The 23,150-nt window shown below is 45.2% G+C and overlaps 1 protein-coding gene across 1 annotated transcript in view; it reads right to left on the bottom strand.

Annotated features, from left to right (window-relative positions):
- Positions 1–15,977: 15,977 nt before the first annotated feature.
- igsf9bb (immunoglobulin superfamily, member 9Bb) overlaps positions 15,978–23,150 on the bottom strand; it is a gene marked incomplete at both ends in the record, with an annotated part of 258,140 nt that continues 250,967 nt past the window's right edge. Inside the window, 2 exons of the mRNA XM_083640982.1 lie at positions 15,978–16,192; positions 18,415–18,542. Of these exons, the coding sequence (XP_083497108.1) occupies positions 15,978–16,192; positions 18,415–18,542 (343 nt within the window). The remainder of the gene's footprint in view (positions 16,193–18,414; positions 18,543–23,150) is intronic.

Genomic DNA, 23,150 nt, shown 5'->3' with positions numbered 1-23,150 from the left:
TCCCACCACCATCACAAATTGTGACTGACACCACCACAGACAGAGCCCAGATTCTGGATAAACTGGGCCCTATCTTCACCCTGGCCTTAGGCGTACCAGAGGCCTATACTGCAAAAGTTAACTGTTGAAAATTCGAGTAGCATACAGCTGAAGTCCCTCTCGCCATCAAGCAGACAGTGACGTAAGCATGTTTCTTTATGTGCGCCAAGGGGAAAATGATGGACTAAATTGGTGGCTACTGCGTGTGTAATTACGCAGCGGAGATGCAGGAGAGATGCAGATCTCCCCCTCTCCCCCTCTCTTTCTCTCACTCCCTCTCTCCGTCTCTCTCGCCTGTCAATTTCTGCCCCTATAGCGCACTGCAAGCATCAGATCTGAAATGTAGGCTACACCACAGAATGACAGACAGAACCATCACTATTTTGCGTGAAAGGCCAAAATGTATGTGTAGGCACTTTAGGCAGGCACAATGACCGATGAAAAAAGTTGTTATACCGTAGTTTTGAGCCCCTGTCATTCAGAGGCTGTTGCATCATCCTACCTGTGCAGTGGGGGAGAAGAAAAGGTAACGAGAGAAAACGATATCATTCTGCCCAAACTTTCACCAATCTAATCTCATCATGACATCCAGGGATAGGCTATACAGTATTTTTCTAGCCGATGCGTTTAGAACATTCTTTTCACTTTGATATTGCTATAATGTAGCGTATTTACATGCTTGCTGTATTTAAACTGCAGTGAGATTTGTTTGAGGAGCATAATGTGGAATAATATATATGGAGACAGACGGGGATGAAAGAGGGAGGGGGGGAGCTCAGAGCGCTTTGGTCGGGCTTTTCTGACCGGACTGGATCGCTCCGTGGAATTGAAGTTTGAAAGGGAAGTACGGGTGCTGCAACACCCCCTAGTGGTGAGATGATTTTTCTTTTCTTTTTTTTTTACAAATGTAATTAAAAATATTTTGCAGTGCACTATGTTCCTTCCTTGTTTGGGAATGTTTCGGGAAATGATTGCATTATTGATATACTGAAAATGTAACCTATTTAAATAGAATTATCAACAATAACAATCAAAGAAGTTACATGCTTGTAGGCTAGAGAAGAAGAAGAAGCGCGCATGCGCGCACATGTTGTGTTGAACCAACCAACAACCAATACGAATTGTTTAATCTGGCAATAAAGAAACGTGAACTTGACATGCTATTTAAATTTTTCAAAAATGCACCTCCCACTATACAGCAAAGAGAGGAGTCAATGTTTCTTGATATAATCATTGCCATTCAGATCTTAATAATTAGTCTAGTCATTAAGTTTGCTGATAATATTTCTATCATGTTAACTCTGTGTCATGTTAACTGGTGTATTCAGAGCAAATAGGGAGATATAGAGCATTATCATCATGCTATTGTAGCGATCCAGGTAATCCAGGTAATAGGCTACATGCACAACTTTTTTACTTCCTGAAATTAGTACAGCTTCTTTATTTCCTGTCCTACACTATTGGATGAACTGATTAATCAGGTGTGCCTGATCGTTGTTGTGACTGCAGCACACCTGACATTAATCAGTTCATCCAATAGTGATGACAGGAAATAAAGAAGCTGTACTAATTTCAGGAAGTAGTGGAGTTGTGCATGTAGCCCATTACGTGTGATGTGGTGTTTCCGTGTTTAGCTAGGAACTGATGTGTGGGGGTTGTTCCTAGGGGGAAGGGTGTGTATGTGACCACTCTGTCTCGAGGCGGGAGCGAGTCTGTACATGGAGGAGAGCTAGCTGGTTGTGTGTGTAGCTAGCAGCGAAGCTACCGCAGGAAGCTAATACATTGAACCTGTGAATAAAAGCCCTGTACCAACTTTAAGTCTCCGGTTCCTTGGGCGAATTCTCGATCCGCTACATTGGTGCAGAAGTGAAGCGGTAACGCCTCTGATTCGGCCGGGAGGGGAGAGAGTGAGGAGGAACGACGGAGAAGTTGGAACCGACAGCTTTTGGGCGCGAGCGAAATAAGTGCGGAACGGAGCCGCCCGAAGATGGAGGAAGCCGAGCCGGACCCCGCTGGCAGACAGGCGGGGAGTGACGAGGCTGAAGCACGGCCCGCGACAGCGGGGGACGGCGCCCGCAGAACCAGGAAGGACGTGGCCGTCCCGAAATACAACGGTAAAGGCGAGTGGGAGGCGTACTGCAAGCAGTTTGAGGAGGCTGCAGACTGGAATGGCTGGACGAGAGGGGAGAGAGCCAGCCATCTCGTGATGTCCCTCGAGGGCGAGGCTATAACGTGCGTGTCGGCAATAGCTGATACAAAGGACTTGAATGTGGTGATGGGGGCCCTGCGGAGACGCTTCGGCCGATGTGAAGAGCAGGCCATCGTAGTCGCGGAGCTGTGTAACAGACGCAGACGGCAGGGTGAGTCGGTGCGTGCACTGGCAACGGACATTGAGATTCTCAGCCGGCGCGCATACAGTCAGCTGCCGACGGAGGCGCTGGATGGGTTGGCCCTAAGTTACTTTGTCCAGGCCATCGAGCCACGCAGTCTAAGCCAGAAGGTAACGCTGAGACATCCGGAAACACTGGAAGCAGCGCTGGAGTTGGCGCTGGAGATAGAGAGTGTGGAGGGCTGGGACACGAGCAGCGGCATGATGGAGGCGAGAATGGCGGTGGAGAGCCCACCACGGGAAGAGCCAGCGTCGAAGAGGGCGTTGGAGGAGCAAAGCAGCATGGTGCGGGAGCTATCTGAGTCGGTGCGCCAGTTAAAAGAACAACTGCTCCGAAGCGCGACCCTGCAGCCCACCCCACGAGACAATACCTGGCGCAGGGGGCCCGGGGCCATGCGCTGCTGGACCTGTGGACGCCCCGGACATCGGGCCAGAGAGTGCTGCGGAGGAGCGTGGAACCAGGGAAACGGCACGGGGCCCGTCTAGAAGGGGCGAGACGGGTCTCCGATGTCATATTCCCCGTAGCCACGTCATCGCGGGAGGGAGCCCATCGACATCGACGGGGAGGTGGGGCTCCGCCTTCCCCCGAAGTAGACGACATCGCCGGAGCTGTCAGCATGCAGAACGGTTGAACGATGAATGGCTGCCATGTTCCAGTCTACCTGCAGGGGAGGTACTGTGTCGCCCTGGTGGACACGGGGTGTACGGCAACGCTGGTGAACTCCAACATGATGCCAGAGGGAGCGCTTCTGGAGCAGCCAGCGGCACAGCTGCTGAGGACAGTATCCGGTGAGTTGATGCCAATGAGGGGAAGGGGGTCCGTGATGATAACTGTGGGGGGACAGACAGTGAACTTTCCAGTATGGGTAGTAGAGATGGCGGGGCCCTGTATCTTGGGGGAGGACTACTTGACACTAAACCAATGCACAGTAGACCTGGGAAAGAGGACACTTACGTTCGCAGGGGGGCCAGTAGTTCAGATGGGCCACCCTCCCACCGCTCCAGGGGAGCAACCAAACGTCAACAGCATCACTGTATACCGCGTCACGGTTGAGCACGGGCCCCACTCGGAGCCGCAAAAGAGACTGTGTTGGACATGTGGGAAACCGGGGCACTTAGCGAGATGGTGTCGCAGCGGTTCCGGGGAACAGACCAGGTACGCGGGACAACGACATAGACAGCAGGGAGCCTGCTGGGCATGCGGCGCGATTGGACACCTGGCCAGAGAGTGTCGAAAGGCTGTCGGGGACCAGAGGACAGCAGGCGACGGGCAGGCAACGGGCAGGTGAGACTCTGCTGGACTTGCCGTTCGCCTGAGCACTTAGCCAGAAACTGCACTGCGCCCCCCACGATTGCTGTGCGGAAAGCCGAGGTGGAGATCGAGGCCGGTTGTGTTCCCCCTGCTGTCCTGAACACGCCGCCCCCTGGGGAAGGGGGGCGGGAGGACGACCGAGTGCAGGAGGTGGAGGAAGACGAGGAGGACTGTCCAGATGTGGATCTGGAGGACGACGGCGTAACCATCATGGATGTCGTCGTGCGTGAGTGGAAACGCAGGCAGGCGGAGGACGTGGAGATCGGTCCGGTGCTTGCGTGGGTGGCGGCCGGACGCCGGCCCCCCGTGGAGGAGACTCACAAGTTTTCCGGTGCCACGAAAGGACTGTGGAACATGTTTACCGATCTGCGGCTGGATGAAGATGGGCTGTTGGAGAGAACAGGGCACGGGGTAAAAGGGAGGCAGACGGTTGTGCCCAGATACTTGCGGGGGTTGGTTGTGCGGTGGGCGCACAGGGGCCGTACGGGGCATGACGAGCCGGAGAAGATGCTCCGCAATGTTCGTGCACTTTTCTACTGGGCCGGACGCGAGGAGGACGTGTGGAGATACTACAGTGAGTGTGATGACTGTGGGGCACAGTGGGGGGACCAAAAAGAGTTACACTGCAGAGGACTAACCCCACTGGGGGTTGAGCGGGACTAGAGTGCTTCAGGTGGAACAGAAGCTTTAAAAAAGGGGGGATGGAAACGGTGGTGGTGGAAATGAAGGGGAAAGAAAATGATGTAAATGTTGGGGGCTTGTGTTTAATTGGAATTGTGGGGGTTATTGTTGAATGGGAAATGTGGGTGGAATTTGAATGTGTGGAAAAAGAAGGGACTAATTGTGGGGGATTGAAATGTTGGGGGAATTTGTTGGGAATTAGAATTTGATGTGGTGACGGGGGAAAAGTGTTATTGGTGTTGGTGTGTTTTGGTACAGGGGGATATGTGTGGGTTGTGGGTGTCGCGTGGGCGCGACTTCTTGTTGGGTGAGGAGTATGTAGCGATCCAGGTAATCCAGGTAATTACGTGTGATGTGGTGTTTCCGTGTTTAGCTAGGAACTGATGTGTGGGGGTTGTTCATAGGGGGAAGGGTGTGTATGTGACCACTCTGTCTCGAGTCGGGAGCGAGTCTGTACATGGAGGAGAGCTAGCTGGTTGTGTGTGTAGCTAGCAGCGAAGCTACCGCAGGAAGCTAATACATTGAACCTGTGAATAAAAGCCCTGTACCAACTTTAAGTCTCCGGTTCCTTGGGCGAATTCTCGATCCGCTACACTAGGGGTCGACCGATTATCGGTTTGGCCGATTATTATGGCCGATATTCAGCATTTTGCCGATTATCTGTATCGGCATTTTCATTGGCTGTTTGCCGATATAATACATTTATTAAAAAATTATTTACTTTCGCCATGAAGCGCTGCAGAAGCCTGTGTGACTCTCTCTCTGCTGCAGCCCCTGTCTGCCCTGTGGCAATGTCCCGCCCACAGCGCTATCTGATTGGTTACATATTGAGCCAGAGCCTATCAGAATGCTCCTCAGAGATGAAATTTGAGACGCTGCCTGCCCCACAAAGCTCGTTGATAAGCGAGTGGACTCTGCCTGCGGCTGTGTGAGCGAGTGTGACTGTCTGCCTTCCCTAAACTTTCTCCAACAACACAGACAGACACACACAAACGCAGACTGTTCGCAAATGTTCGTTTGGTGTGCCATAGCAGTCCGTCCGTGTCTGTCTGTGTCTGTCCGTGCCCGTTGGAGAAAGTCCGATACGATTGGTGTACCTTGTAAACTGGGGCAGGACACAAGATTTTAATTCCATAGCGTCCACGGTGTAGCGTCGCTCTTTTTGAATCAAATGGCCATGGTTGTCAAGCGCGAAGCTGTTTTATTAATCAATAGTCCTGTAGCGTCCTGAAAATATATATCTCCAATCCACTCGCATGTGTAACGCAGCGCAAGCAGACTGCTGCAGGCAACCACTTTTCAGAGCGGAGGAGGAAGAAGGAACCGAATAAAGTAGGATGAGACATTAGTACGTCAGCGGACTCGTTTGCAATAAAAAGGGAACCGAATAAACTAGGATGAGACATTGGTCAGCAGATGCCCGCATGAACCTGTCTGTGTTCTCCTTTGAGAGAGCCTGGTGCGAGGTTAGTGTCAAGTAGTGTAAGCTGAGGGAAACCCTCTTTATTATTTTGTTTCTGTGGTGAGCTGTTAGTTTGTTTAAAGTAGCCTACACAGCTTTATCTTGATAATGTGCCCAAGTCTCCACTAGATTGAACAAACACACACACACACACACACACACACACACACACACACACACACACACACACACACACACACACACACACACACACACACACACACACACACACACACATACACTTTGATTCATATCAATATTAATAGAGTGAATATTTTCAAATAATATTGTAGTTGGATAAACTGAAGAAAATGAATTTCAACAACGGGTCGTGTTATTCTAAATTTTGACACCAAGATTTAAATTTTTACTGCAAACATATATCGGTTCCAAAATATCGGTTATCGGTGTCTTTCATTGCCGATAATCGATATCGATATCGGCCCTGAAAAACCCATATCGGTCGATCCCTACGCTACACTATATATCTCCCTATTTGCTCTGAATGAGTGAGAAAAGGAGAAAATACTGAATAATTACATCACAACAGTATAATCCTAATGTTAATTTAAAATGAGATATTCCTCTAAATATGGCTAAAAAATGTCCAAAAAAGACAATTTTTTTTGACGGTTTGAGAGAGTCCCTTCCTCGCACCCCCTGCTTAAAGTGACTTCCAGCGGCCCTGCTGCTCACCCTTGTCATCTTGTCCCTACTTATACTCTCACCACGTATAGCGAGGCCAGGAAACATCACTGATGACGGCGGATATCATGTATGTATAGAATTGAGGAAGGAGACCGGAGCAAGGAGGCACGGAGCAGTGCTGAGGAGTATAGAGCCCGACCGATATGGGATTTTTGAAACCGATACCGATACCGATATTAGGGAGTAAAAAAATTCCGATACCGATAATATCGGCCGATATTTTATTTATTTATTTTTTATTTATTTTTATCAAATGTTTATCCCCCATTAGTGCTAATTTTTTTATTTATTTATCCTGGTTGCTGCTCCACCCTCTGCCGATCTGGGGAGAGCCGAAAACTGGCTCCATGCTTCCACATGGGCAGTTAGCCAGCCGCTTCTTTTCACCTGACAGGGGAAGCTTCACCGGTAGGACATAGCACGTGGGAGGATCACGCTATTCCAACGAGTTCCCCTCCCTCCGAACAGGCGCCCTTAACGACCAGAGGAGGCACCACATCAGCAACCCTCAAATATCAAACACTTGACAAAGATATGATTGAGTTGACATGAATTGAAATATGTGATGTAGGCAGGATATTTTACAGCTTATTAATAAACTCAATGCAATGAAACAGTAAAAATAACTGGGAATTTAATAATTATAAATAACTAGAAGTACAAAAACACAATAGAACAAATAGTTAAGAAAAAATATCAAATATACACAACATGCTGTCCATGCTGTCTATAACTTATATATATATATATATATATATATATATATATATATATATATAAAGAAAACGGCGCCAAATATTACCGATAATATCGGTAATCGCCAATATCGGCCGATAATATCGGCGGGCCGATAATATCGGTCGGGGCTCTAGAGGAGTATAAGAAGAATGCGGCTTTGGGGGAACATCGCACGTCAGCAAGCTTCCAGCATATCTACAGATGGCTACTGCAAGACTAGTGGTGGTTACACCGGAAGCGCTGTTCTGTCTAAGGATATGGCGTCGGAGGAGTTAAGAGAGCGAAATTCGATATGAGGACACGAGAGGTCTTGATAGCAACAATAAGAAAAGTAAACAGAAGGATTTGAGTTACTCTGATGAAAAAAATAGTCTTTTCTGGTTGGAATAATGGCTGTGACATGCCATGGCGGGATTTTTAAGGCTCCACATGAGGTCGGGAAGTTTATTGGAGATGTTCATTCGATTAGGATCACTAGAAGTGGTATGGTTGTGATTGAGTGTATGTCTGAGAGTCAGAGGAAGAAAGCCTTGAAGATTAGAGTGTTTGGAGAGTATCTCGCTGTGAAATGTTTCCCGCTCGGGGCAGAGACCAGAAAGAAAGCAGTGGTGTGTGACGTGCCACAGTCGGTGACATTTTTGGAGGTGGAAGGTGTGTGTGCGGCGAGGAGAATGAAGAGATTTCAGGAAGGGATGAAAGAGGAGTGTAAATCAGTGTGTTTAACTTTTGAAGGAGAATTGCTGTTGAGTGTTCCATGGCTGTGTGTGTTATAGAGTGAGACCCTTTGGGAGAGCTCCTCTCAGGTGCTTCTGCTGTCAGGAGTATGAGCATGTGGCTGCTGTGTGTACTAAAAGCAAGATATGTAGGAGATGTGAAAAGACTGAAAGAAGGAGCAAGCCAACCTACACTGTGGGGGGAATCATGATACGGGGTCTGCTCAGTGTCCACGAAGAAAGAAGGAAAGGGAAGTGAACAAGATCAGAGAAGAACGGGGGTTATCTGAGGCTGCTAAGAGGTGGAGATGGGAAAGAAATGAAGAAAGGGTGGAAGTACATAAGGATCCGGAGAAGAAAAAGGACGAAACTAGTCAGAGTAACGTGATGTGCATGGACAAGAAGCAATTTATGGCCTTCATTGCCATGCTTATAATCTGTGCTGCTGGTTTGAGTGGGAAGACAGAGAGGATTGAGATCAGGCTTGACTCTGTTAAGAGGTTCCTGGATGAGGTGGACGTATCTGAAACAGAGATAGATAAAATACTGAGGGATGTGTTTGCGCAAACTCAGACAATTGGGTCAGAGTGAGGAGAAGAATATTCCCCAACTGTGAGAGGCAGCAATGTGCCGCAAGATATCCAGTCTGCTGGAAAGCCATTAGAAGACATCACTGATGACATCACAATTGCTCGAGTGACATCACTGATGACATCACAATTGCTCAAGTGACATCACTGATGACATCACTTCCGTAACAAATCGTGACTGACACCGTCTGGACATACAGATAGAGCCCACAGCCAATTTGAACTAAGATGAACATTTCTAAACAAAAATACATTGTATTTCACGTTTCTAGATATGCAAATAATTAACGTCATAAACGTATGTCATAGAGTCTGATTGACCATTGGACTGTCTGGAGGTCCGTCTGGAGGTCGACCTAGCGTTCCCGACTTGCAACTTCCGCATCACGAGAGAGCTCAAATCTTGACCCAAACCATAACCCTAAACCCAACCAAGTTGCTTTTGTTGCCTAAACCCAGCCGCGTTGTTTTACTTGCCTAAACTTAACCATTGATTCGAGCCATGGCTCCCGCATCTCGTTACCGGGCCGAGTCGGTGGTCACGCTTCGCCCCAGCTCGGGTCGGAAACCAGGAAGTAGCGGTCGCTCCTCCGAGGTTGACAGTTGACATTGTAGATGTGATATGCAACGTATTTTATTATATTTTACATTTCCGTGGATTCTAGAAACGTACAATGCTTGGTTTTCATCCTCTCTACATTCAGCCAAAACATGTATGCGTAATGCGTGGAAACTAAATGAGACCATTGAACCTTCACTTTGTACAATATGAATGTACATCGCGCAGTGCTTGGGGTGGTTTAGTAGGAAACCCTATTTTGCCATTTTGGGTTTCCTCCCAAGTGTTTTAGTTGTGATATGGAGGTTCAACCCTGTTTATACTAACAGTGGCTTCTTCTCCATGCTTGGAAGGAGACTTCCTCCTCAAACTTGAACTTGGAAAATATATATTGGCTTTGTGAAAATGCTCACGAAGCAGCCTCTACATACAAATCTTTACTTTCATATCGAAATAAAAAATATGGGAATATATTTCATATTAATTTGTGTAACCACATGCATATATTGCCCAATTTTATATTAAATATGCAATTTATTATTATACATTTTACAGCATATGACTAATTATCTGTACAGATTCCAATAGAGAATCTTCTGTATATTTTGGGCCTTTTACCACTTCTGCCTGTTTTCTTCTTTCTTTTAAATGGATTTTGGGAAAAGCCATCATGTCTTGGACTCTTTAAATAATCCAATGGAACCAAAATGTGAACCAATATTTACGTGGCAAAGCTCCTAAATTGTGATTTCACAGACGTCTGTAGCAATAATACCTCATTTAAACAAACTGAAACAACATAGGCATATAGGTAGAATATGATGTATGTACAAGCAAATATTATGGGTATTTGCAGTCCTCTGTATATAAGGATTATTCACATTAGTACGGTATCACCTTATGGTTTTCTTACCAGATTAGCACCGTAGGCTGCTTAGGGGCCTGTTTGACACCACCGTTGAAGCACCTGTGATGACATGCCTTCTTTTTGGTTAGTGTAACATTTAGTAGCTTTACATTCTACTCCTCTTTTCTAATTTTGCCCCTTAAAATTAAATGAGTAAAACTAAAATGATTCATGTTGACTTTCATGTTAGCTTGATGGCAGAGATCATAGTTTCAGTTTAGTTAAGGTGTTTTAGATGTTTAGTTTTAGTTACAATGAGCTGTGACGATCTCGGTTTACACTTTGAGGCTATTTCCACAATAAATGTGCTTTGGGATAATACAGCCACAAAGAAAACACCTAACCATTGGCCAACAAATGATGTAACTTTGCAGACATGCTAATTCCAGTGTAAAAAAGACAAATTGATGCAGGTATTTTAACATCGGGACCATATGCTTTTATATTCTTTCAAAAGACATGACACCAATAGTTTTCATACATCCTAATAAGTTGCACATTGGTGAACATTTTTTGCTTTTCAAAAATGTTTATGCAGTAATAAGAACTGTCACAGTAAACTGTATAAATAATCTTTTCTCTGGTATCTGAGATGTCATGACACGTATTAGATAGAAATGAAATTATTTCTGTGTGTGATCCACAGAAAGACCTTGACTAAAAGAATGTGAGGAGAGTTCAGACAGCATTTGGATAAAGAAACTTTGAAACTTTTGTGTACATCTATTGTGGAAATAGCCTTTAACATTTACTAAAAAAACAGCTAAACTTAGAAACATGGACTATTTTGGAGTTGCCGCTGTGACAGTTGTTGCTCAAAACAACGTCAACTGTTTTGCCATCTTAAATATTGTTTTCTATGTGGTTTCTCTCTCTCATTATTTTATCTACCTCTATTTAGATGATGACCTTGAACTTGTATTTTTGTATTCACTGGCGTAAGGATCGGTGTTCCAGGCGGTGCAATGCACCGGGGCCCAGAACTGTCAAGAGCCCATGAAGAGCGAGTCTCGCTTTGGGGAGACGTGACGTACTTACGGTTTCTGCTGCAGTCCGACTCCAAATAAACTCCCATGCTGTATTATGCAGTCTGCACTCCCTCATGTAGCTTACTAGGCTAACAAATGCTAGCTTTAAGTTTAATTTACTGGATTCAGTGGATTGACGTCATCGTATGGGAAAATACGAACGCGTTCTCTTTCCAACGTGTCTTCAGCGGAGTCTCCTGTGAGGTTCTGGTGACATCATTGACCATATATGGAGCTGGAGCAAGAGCGGAGGAATATCCCTTCACGTAGCGTAGCCGCCCCTCTTGTTTATCCTTCTGGGGTCCTGCTATCGCACAATAGACGGCTAAAATCTGCCTGACGAAATATGTATGAGTGAGTCCATATTTTCTATAACAATATAGGCTAATTTTTACTTAGGGCCCAGAGCTAATATTTGCACCGGGGCCCATGGCAATGACGTTACGCCACTGTTTGTATTTGCTTTTGAGAAAATAAGTACAACAAAAAACTAGGGCTGTCAAACGATAAATTTTCTTAATCGCGATTAATCTGGCGATTAACTATACTTAATCGCGATTAATCGCATCTTTGTATCGCATGTTTAAAATGCCATTATTTTGCATTTCAAAGCATTTTCAATTAGATATTAATGCAAATAAATGTACTTTGTGATCTTGAATTTTAGATTTATTTTCAATTCAATAGAAGTGCAATGTAGACAGGAGGTAACAATGTCTACAAAATTACGCTCCAGAACCGATACTTACAGCGGAGGCGCTGTGGAGCAGTCGAAACCCAAAATGTGTCTGAGCTAAAAACTGGCACTTCCATGTGAATAATGGCTCGGTATTGGAAACTGTGTATTGATAACGTGTATATCGTGTGAAGCCATTGGAGCTGATCTCCCAGTGGTTAGAGGACCCGCGCATCCGAGACTCTGAAGGAAGAATGAGTGATGAGTCTCGCGCTAGCTAGCTGGCTGCTAGCTGGCCGCTAGCTGCTCGGTATGCTTAGCTTTTAGGTGATAGCTCAAACTCGATGATATTTTAATTCCGTTTTACACAAGGTGCAAACTACTGCTCTTGACTTGACCACTGTGCCATTTGGGGAGTTTTTTAAAGTAAAACGAGCCATTTAGAAGCGTATTGCTGTCTTTCTCTTCCATGCATGCACAGGCAGGAGACAGGAAGCCGCTGCGAACGGCTTGACTACAAGTACGGGTGCGACGAAGGGACAAAATAGCGGCATGCGATTAACGTGATTTAAAAAAATGGTCGGCCCTTAATCGCATCGCGATTAACGCGTTAACGCTGACAGCCCTACAAAAAACATAAACGGTTCTGTCAAACAAAATTAAAATAAATCACAAAAATGTATCCCTATGGGATGGTCATGTCATACCTTATGGGCCCAAGATATGTTGATATCTACTAGCGAATACACCATCTGTAGAAAATTGGGCACCTTTTGAGGAAAAACTGAAAAAAAAACAGAAACAAAAACTACACATATCCTTTGTTGATTTAAAATGTGTTTTCTTCTATAGCATATATATTGTGTGATATTAGAGCTTCTGATGTTATGGCACTTGCTTTGCCTTACCAATTAGTCTCTCAAGCCAGTCTATCTCTTCCACAATCTTCGAATGCTCCAGAGACAGTCTGTACTTCAGCCCATTCAAATGTGGACAGAGGATGTTGTCATCTTAAAAAAAGAAAAGAAAAAAAGTTTCATACCGGTTTGATGGATGATATTTGACCAATCACGACACTCGGAAACATAACCGTGGCAGGTGATTGGATACCCGCCTTATTTTGAAAGCTGCCGAAGTACAGAGGGGAGTTGTTAGGGGAGCATTTCAAAATTGAGCCAACGCGTCTATCTTCAGAGACCTAGCCCCTTATTATCCACATTTCCTTGTCATTTAGACATATTAGGCATATTTGATCATCAGAATCACTGGAATCTCTGCTTTCAAATACTAAATTTGAGTAAGATGTAAACAAAACTGATTGTACCAGTGGAGTTTCTATGGTCAGACACAACAAAACCCATTGGCTCACTGTGTGTAGCCTTGTTATGCCACATACTGTAAAGCTCCTACATGGACCAGATGTGTCTTGAGAGTGTCTACATATGCCTCTCAACATTGCCATTTTACATGACGAGCACACGAAGAGAACAAAGACCAAGGCTATGAATTAAATATAGAAAATGGCCATAAAGGCAGTTACTTCCACACAAACACTCAGACACATGCGCACACACACAGCCAAAATAGAAATAGAAATAAAAAAATAGACAAAATTGAAACAGGCAACTGACCAGAAGTTCCATTAAGGCTATACAAAGTTGTTGTTTTGTTTAACAAATTAGGCCATCCCATATATATGGGGGAAAAACACTATCATATACTATGGCACAAAATCCTATCCTCCACTCTGTGTGGTTGTTTTCACAGATTGAAAGAAAATCCAGTGTTTTTGGCATTATAGTTCTTTCTGAATAGGATTTGGAGCCCTCTAGAGTCTACTCTAGACTACCTGTATAAGAACCGGACCAGAAGAGAAAAAGAGGCAGATACAGATACTACGGTGATGGGCAAGATTTTGCTCCAGTGCAAACCTTCCTGTGACACGGTTTGGTGAAAGGGGTAACAAGGAGGCAACCGTGAAATCGCACAAATCAAGATAAAAGGTTGTTTATTGAAAGCTCCACATTACGCAAGTTTAGATGATGAATAATGCACTCAATATAACAAACAACAGTTACTTTCAGCATAAATAAATACTTATAATTTGTTAGCAAACTAAGCTTGTTCAGGGCAAACCAAGCTTGTTCACCAACTTTCAGAGCGATTTTCTCTGAATGTTGCTTTTAAGAGGATCAACATTCAAATAAGCATTATGTTCTTCAAGTATTTTCAGATTTCAATGTATGATACCTCATTTGAAAGCACTTCCATAATCCATAAAAATGAAAAACGACCTTCTTGTTACCCAAAACACCAGTCCCACTGTCACATGATGAGAAAATACCAGTCCCTGTCACACCATAGGAAAACCTAAAGACAAAGTTGAAGAGAAGCTGGAGCAATCGTGTGACTTTATGTTGTCAAGGTTAAGGCAAAACAAAATGGAATCTGTAACCGATTATTGGTTACCTGCTTTAAAGTCTAATCAGTAATGTAATCCGCTGGATTACAGGATTAGTGAAGGTTAGTGTGACATATTACTTTCAGTTAGTCTTCCAGAGCTTTGCCATCAAAATCCATACAAAGACAGAGACCGCTATAATCATTCTCTATCACCATTATACATCCTTAATTCAAAATGTTTAAGGTTTGTATTCGGAATGTCACAATCTAAAGACCTTTTTCCCTTAAACAGCTTTTCCCAATAATCCAACTAACAATTACCCTTTTCTAGAAACATCTATAATCTGATTACCGCTTTTCTCTGTGCCAATATATGATTAGTTACAAGAAAGAATAATCTGGAATTGTCAGCTCCTGGTTTAACCCCGTGTGGTTCACTGTTCCACCCCAATATTGGCAAAATAATTCCTTTTGCATGCAAAATACAGTTGATCAAGGAGGTGTTTCTGTTTGACAGACATTTCCACATCCTGATCATTTATAACAGAGTCGTTGAAAATGTGTTTCTATCGACAAGCTTTTTCATTGTACCTGTGTTATTAAAATAGAATGAACTCAAAGTAATAATATGGTATGTATGACAAATTACAATTACACATACAGTATGTATGGATGACTACAACACATTGCAAGTAAAGTAGAGCACAACGATGAGTGAAAAGATGAGAAAGGCTAGTTTTGTTGTGCTGGCTGATCCTGGTGGTGGTGTGGTCTCGTGTCCTGTGCTCTCTGAGGTATATTTGGTACAGTAGGAAGTGAGAACAGCCATGTTTGTGAGGCGAGTTTCTCGGCAGAGTGAGAGGTTGTTGGCGGAGTGGAGCCGCTGGAAGGTGCTGTAAACTGAGACCCACAGAGCTTCATGGGGAATTGGCTCAGCACAAGAAACAAGACCCAAGCCTGCACAAGCCTTTCAAACAAAAACTATAATACTGTGAAAATTAGATAAAAATAAAAATAAAAAAAATAAAAAATAAAAAATAAATAAATGCACAACTGGTTAAGACAGGATTTGCTAATGAAGTATTGCCTTTTTTAAATAAATCGTTTTGCACTGGAGTAAAACTTCAGAAACCTCTGGCAGCTATCTATTTTTGATTTAAATTGCTAGAAATCTACAGAAAAAATGTTAAAAGGGAATACTAGTCGATTTAAGCATACACATATGATATTCTATGCCCCTGGCCATTCCAATCAGTCATCAACTGTAATAATTAATATTTTTGAGATACAAATCCAGGAACCAGAACCATAATCTGTGTCATACTTCCAATTTGTTTGTCTGATCTTTTATACTGAAATAAGTGTATTTCATAGTAAAGCACATTAGCACTGTTTGGTCTCAGAAAATATTCGCTCATACCCAAAGACAGTAACTTTAAGCATCTTTTCCAAGTCTCAGAGTACATTGCTCAGCACTTTTGTATGGCACCATGGATTACAGGTAGGGGTTGATGCAAACTCTTCGCTCTTGTGTCTGGCTATTCGATACATGTCAGAACATTCGCTACTGCAGACTGAACTGTCCGAGGGCATATCTGTAACATAGACTGAACTGTCCAAGGGCATATCTGTAACATATCTGAATGCTGAATGACTGTATTCCCCTTTACTGATAGGAAATTGAGAGTATTGTTTGTTTCACGTTGGATGTAGCGAGTGGCATTTTGGAGTGGGGGCCTATTGCGTGTATGTGACCTTGTCCTGAAGGGCTTTCAGAGGAGGGTGGCATGGTCCAGGTCTATGTTGTCCATGCTGGCCAAAATAGCCTTCTGGTCCTCCTGGGGCGGGCGGCGGTACAGCAGAGCGGAAAAGCGGGTGTACGGGTCGTGGAGGATGGGCCGTTTCTTCTTCTTGCGGAGGTAGAGAGCTTCTTGGGGCTGGAGTACCTGAGAGGTGTAGGCCTGCTGGGTCTGAGAGGTGGAGACACCTGGTGGAGGGAGGGCAAGAGGCAGGTCACGGTCTGAGGCGGCTGAGTCAGGAAATGAGTATATACACAGTTGCTAACTTGCCACCTAGATAGCAACTGTTCTTCCTGGGGTCCCACACCTCATAGAGTCTGCTATTGAAATAGTGCAGTGGGCGGTAAGGGCGCTGTGGGCGGGGTGGATGGGGAGGGCATAAACACTCGCCTTTCACACTGGAGAGTCGTGTTCATGGCGTGTTCAAAGTCAGCATCCACCGCGAGTCACATTTAACACTTTTGTTATTTAAAGGGAGGCTTTGCCGATTTTCAACCCACTTTGTATCATTACAATGTGAGTAATTATGCAGATGAGCAGCCTTTACCTTGTTTTCATGTTTTCCTGCACCGAGAGCTCTGCAGTTTATTCCAGGCATTTCCATATCAGAATGATGCGCTACGCGCCATTACGCAAGTTGGGACTGAGTCACAAGACTCGTGGGAGGGGCCCACTGGACTATAACACCATGTTCCTGGCCTGAGTCTTCAGTCTCGTCTCCTCAGAGGAGGCAACATACCACAACAACAGCTACCACCAGTTAGCTACCACATGTTAGCTAGCCAACAACAGGCTGTAACATGTTAGAGATGAGGAAATAAATGGCGCCAGCGACTTGCTGGGCCAACATGAGATCTCACAGTCACAAGAGGTCTCACAGTTCCTCTCATCTCTATAACAATCATTTATTCTTGGGAAGCTCTTCAACTCCTCACCCCCCAACATACTTTTTTTTGTCTCTTTTAGGGGGAACAGGGGATCTTTAGGGTGAGATAGCAGGTCAACAGTAGGCTATAAGTGGTACACATCATCTGAAAGCTGGGAACATGAAGAATAATTTGAGATGCAGCTGAGCACTGTGTCAAAATGTTCTAGTCATAAATCTGTAATACACATTGTGTTTTGGTTAGGCATCTATTCGACTGTTGAAAGTTTAGAGTGTGTAAGGGCTTAGAACATTATGATGGAACATAATATGATGGACATCCCATGCTCAATTATGTCTCATAAGTTGTTGCTGCAATCTTTGGGTTGATATCATTACACAGATTTGGTGCAAAATCTTACCATTTTTGACAACTCAAAAATGGATAAAAATCATCAAAGATCTCTCAAAAATACCACATTAAGACACCAAGACCTCGAGGAAGTTGTTTGTATCAAAAACTTTTGGATCATTTCTATAAGAATTGCATTTTTCAGCAATTTGGTGGTAAGCACTTCTGTTCTAGAAATCGCTCAGAAACCCTGTTACTGTCAATATACCTACAGTAGGAAAGCCATGCATCCCTGAATGCCCATGGTCTCTAGTTCGTATGTGTAAAGGTCCTTACACATCGGGAGCGGACTTTCATGCGATTAATTCGCACGTCAATAATATTTTGCGAACCTATATCCGTGAATGCAACCGTGCATACCAACGGCAAAGTTTCACTGAGCGTTATTGCGGTGTTTATTTTTTCGGACCAAGGTCGATTTTTCAGAAATTTGCGTCCGACGTGTACACATCTGTTGCTGTGATTGACAGGTGGGTTAAAATGTGCATCGCAATTTCGTGCTGTATATTCACATCGCTCTTGGTGTGTAATAGCCTTAAGATTTCATGACGCTGTGATTATCCTAGAGGTAACAATAGGCTTTTTATACAGTGAGGTAAAGTTTTGAAAAATGTTCTTACAATGAAAGTAGAGTCTCAGCTTTCCAGTCATACCCAATTTATGCAATTCCAAGATTGTTTAGGGGCCCCAGTATGCTGAAATATTCAATTAGAATAGGCAAAAATAACACATTTGTAGGGCATGCAAAACAACTGCATGGTATTTCCCAAAAACTGCATGGGATTAGCATAAATTGGGCACATCTATAAACGGAAACTCATGGGTACCCATAGAACCCATTCTCATTCAGATATTTTGAGGTAAGAGGTCAAGGGACCCCTTTGAAAATGTCCATGCCAGTTTTTCCCTCTGCAAACCTGCCTAACTTTGGAGCATTATTTACCCCCCTTCCCGACAAGCTAGCATGACATGGTTAGTGCCAATGGATACCTTAGGTCTTCTAGTTCCATATGATACCATCTTCACTCTAGCTTAAAAAATGAGCCTGATCTCTGAATGACAGTAATGTCGACAGAGGAGTATGAAAAGACAAAAAAGGCACTTAGGACATCAAGGGGCAAAGGGGTTCACACCTGTTTTCTTTCTGGTCTTGGAATTATTGTTGTTCACTGTCATCTTCTTGGCCTTTTTAATACGTTGGTATCTCAGTGCATCAATCCTCTCAGACCCCGAAAGGGCACTCTGCGCACCTCGACGTGTTCTGGATAGAGACAAGAGAGAGGGAAAACAGGTAACTCCAGGCTATATAGCGTCAGAGGACCCCTATCTAACTGTGACGGAGCGTCACCGAGCCCAAGACCCAAACCACCTCAGCACAGCACTGCTCGAGTCCAAGACCCAACCACCTCAGCACAGCACTGCTCGTGCTGAGCTGAGAGGTGCAGCACATTGCCAAAGGATCAACGTGAGACACCTCAGGAGCTGCAGTCTGAAGTCCAGCAACAGATTTTCTCAAAAGACTGAAAAACAGTGATTAGATCTACTATAGAGAGCCAAAGTCCCTCCCTTTCCGGTCAGACCCTACTGTATGCCAACCTGTGTCTTAAAAATATATGAATGGTGGTGAAGGGAGAGATATGTTACTTACTTGTTTTGATCCTGTTTGAATTGTGACACGGGGTATATGTTTGTCAATTTAAAAGATAACTTTGCAAGTCAAGAAAGTCACAGTTTGTGGTAAAACTGTGGCACTATAAGTTATAAATCAGAAAGACTATACACACAACCAGTCGCATAAGTGATGTCTCTCCTGCCAGGCCATGTTGATGTGACGTATATTGTGCGACATGAGAGATGTAGTCGATTGAGCGGTTTCATACAAAACTAAACGTTACGTTTCAGGTTCACGACAAACTGCAACTTTCTTTTATTTTTTTCCCCCTCCAGATTTTTTATCCCATTTTTATCCCCTATTAGTGCTAATTTAATTTATTTATCCTGGTTGCTGCTGCACCCTCTGCTGATCTGGGGAGAGCCGAAGCTGGCTGCATGCTTTCTCCGAGACATGAGCAGTAGCCAGCCGCTTCTTTTCACCTGGCAGGGGAAGCTTCACCGGTAGGACATAGCATGTGGGAGGATCACGCTATTCCAACGAGTTCCCCTCCTCCGAACAGGTGCCCCGAACGACCAGAGGAGGCACCACTTTAGCGACCAGGATATTGCATGTTTTGGTGAGGGGTTCCTATATGAAGGAAACCCCCAGGGGGCACGGGGAGAACATGCAAACTCCACACAGAAAGGCCCTTTTTGACGACCCCACCCAGGCGGTGGGCACTCGAGGACGTGCGGACGGGCACGCACTCCTTCAGCGCTCACAGCGTCCCAGGTGGGAATCGAACCCAGGACCTTCTAGCTGTGAGGCGACAGCGCTACCACTGTGCCACCGTGCCCCAAACTGCAACTTTCTTTACATGCATAGTTATCTTTTAAATTGACCAAATTTACATGTGGACCTCATGGTACAATTCAAACAGGATAAAAAAAAGTATTGTCTCTTGCCGTTCACCACCATTAATATTTTCTTTAAGACCTTGGTACGCATGGTGAGGCAGGAAGTGACGTCCACTTTGATTCTCTATTAGCACAGCCTTGTGAGTCATCTGGATGTAGCAAGTACTAAGCTTGTATTTACAATCAATTATGTTTCACCATGGGTTTGCAAAATCCAGATGCCGTGTTAAGTTACTTCTAGCATTGTGCAACTTGAAAGTTTGTTGTCTTTCAGGGTTATTATTAGCTGTACTTAATCACACATTTCCATACTAATTATGTGATAATTTGCTCAAATTGATCTGATAAACAATTTGTAATCCAAAGAGAAGTAAAGTATCACATCATTTTCAAAACCATCCATTCACCTCAGAATGTGTAGGGCACAAGGGTAAGACAGTGGTCAATGTTATCCAGTAGGGGCCTACAGTGCATAACAAATTTGCACTGCTGGCTTCAGAGAGAAATAAAAAAATATATATTTTGAATAAAGAGTAAACACGATTTGGCTATTTATGACAGTTATACTTAATAACCGCATAGCAAATTGAAATTTTCTTTTGAAATGGAATCTCTGAAAATAACAGATGCAAATGATTTCACTGTGTGGTGTGTATATTTCCCAGCTGCTCATGATAGCATCTGCAGACCTCCTTCCCATTCACGGAGGCACATGACATGGATTCTGCCACAAACACACACTGGGTTCCCTCAAGGCACAGAAAACAAATAGAATTACAGAGAGGCCATCTTCCCACCGCGGCTGCAGAGAGAAACCCAATGTTGTTAGTAGAGAGGGAGAATCACAGCTGAGCAACAAAGCATCATCGATATGTATTCATAGACATGGATACTGTCTACAATGGGCTTCACCATGCTGACAGGGGGAGAGATGGCGGGAGGGGAAAATGACTACTCGGGAACAGTCACATAATGAAAAATAAGCCAAAAGAAAAAGCGAAGCACTAGGACAACAAATGTAACAAGAGTTTATCCATATAATTGTTTCTTTCTTTTTTCTTTTTTTTCAAACGGAAGAGCAATATTTAGCGATGGCATGCATGGCACTTTGCACATGAACACGACTTTAAAGGGGAATACATTCAAAAGCACTTCAAAGGGCACTTCACTCAAAACTAGGGGGGTCATCAGCCTAACTCCATTCCCTCCCCTCTGCATGCCCTCCCGTCTGCATGCCCTCCCCTCTGCATGCCCTCCCCTCTGCATGGCCTCCCCGCTGCATGCCCTCCCGTCTGCATGCCCTCCCCTCTGCATGGCCTCCCCTCTGCATGCCCTCCCGTCTGCATGCCCTCCCCTCTCCATGGTCTCCCCTCTGCATGCCCTCCCCTCTGCATGCCCTCTGTCTGCATGCCCTCCCCTCTGCATGCCCTCCCCTCTGCATGGCCTCCCCTCTGCATGCCCTCCCGTCTGCATGCCCTCCCCTCTCCATGGTCTCCCCTCTGCATGCCCTCCCCTCTGCATGCCCTCTGTCTGCATGCCCTCCCCTCTGCATGCCCTCCCCTCTCCATGGTCTCCCCTCTGCATGTCCTCTGTCTGCATGCCCTCCCCTCTGCATGCCCTCCCCTCTGCATGGCCTCCCCTCTGCATGGTCTCCCCTCTGCATGGTCTCCCCTCTGCATGGCCTCCCCACTGCATGCCCTCCCCACTGCATGTCCTCCCCTCTGCATGGCCTCCCCTCTGCATGTCCTCCCCTCTGCATGCCCTCCCCACTGCATGTCCTCCCCTCTGCATGGCCTCCCCACTGCATGTCCTCCCCTCTGCATGCCTCCCCACTGCATGTCCTCCCCTCTGCATGGCCTCCCCACTGCATGTCCTCCCCTCTGCATGGTCTCCCCTCTGCATGCCCTCCCCTCTGCATGCCCTCCGTCTGCATGGTCTCCCCTCTGCATGCTCTCCCCTCTGCATGCCCTCCCCTCTTCATGGCCTCCCCTCTGCATGCCCTCCCTTCTGCATGACCTCCCCTCTGCATGACCTCCCCTCTGCATGGCCTCCCCACTGCATGGCCTCCCCTCTGCATGCCCTCCCCTCTTCATGGCCTCCCCTCTGCATGCCCTCCCTTCTGCATGACCTCCCCTCTGCATGGCCTCCCCACTGCATGGCCTCCCCTCTGCATGTCCTCCCCTCTGCATGGTCTCCCCTCTGCATGCCCTCCCCTCTGCATGCCCTCCGTCTGCATGGTCTCCCCTCTGCATGCTCTCCCCTCTGCATGCCCTCCCCTCTTCATGGCCTCCCCTCTGCATGCCCTCCCCTCTGCATGGCCTCCCCACTGCATGGCCTCCCCACTGCATGTCCTCCCCTCTGCATTACCTCCCCTCTGCATGGCCTCCCCTCTGCATGCCCTCCCCTCTTCATGGCCTCCCCTCTGCATGCCCACCCCTCTGCATTACCTCCCCTCTGCATGCCCTCCCCTCTGCATTACCTCCCCTCTGCATGGCCTCCCCTCTGCATGACCTCCCCTATGCATGACCTCCCCTCTGCATGCCCTTGGCAAAATCTTTGTTCCTCAGATCTTTGCTCCTCTGCATGCCCTCCCCTCTGCATGCCATTGGCAAAATCTTTGTTCCTCAGGATAGAAAGAAGTGCGTCAGCAGTTTTGGTTAGACACTTGCTTCAAATGGCAGTGAGAACTGTTCTGCAGTCCAAACTTACAAGTGCAGTTGTTAACTTGGGTGCTTTGCTCCATGCTCTCTACAGATGCTCTATACAGGGGATTCAGGCGATGTGTCCACCAGGAATCTCTCTCTCTTTTAATCTAGAAGGTATTTTTCTTTTTCTTCTTCTAATCTATTCTAGAAGGTTTCTTTTTTTTTTTTAATCTAGAAGTCCCTTTTTCTTCTTCTTTTAAAATCTAGAAGGGCTTAACAGATATGGCCTCCCGCTGTTGCTATGAGACTGTTGAAGAAAGTCCAGTGCTCTTCTGCTAAAATGCTTGTGTTTGTGCTCTGATATAAAAAAACATGCTAAGTTTTCAGCACTGTTGTGAATATGCAAAAGGACAGTTCCCAGTGGACACACAGCCAAAGTTGAGTTCATAACGCCAATCTTAAAAAATATTTCTGGGATATAGGGGTCCTCCCAAATATTTTCAATTGGTGCCGTATAACATAATCATCTGTAAATTATAAATGGCAGACTGTGTCACGCTTGAGAAGGATGTTAAGAGTGTTTTTAAGTAAAGTAACATTTTAAATCTATACAGACGCATTGTCAATTTCATAAATGAATGGACAAGTTGTAATAATCTTCAACAGTCGATACAATATTTACAGGTTATTGAATTATCACTGGCAAACACACA

The sequence above is a fragment of the Poromitra crassiceps genome (assembly GCF_964638095.1).
Source record: "Poromitra crassiceps genome assembly, chromosome: 1".
NCBI lineage: Eukaryota > Metazoa > Chordata > Actinopteri > Beryciformes > Melamphaidae > Poromitra > Poromitra crassiceps.
The sequence above is the reverse complement of the archived record's forward strand: the minus strand, read 5'-3'. Positions and strand labels throughout refer to the sequence as shown.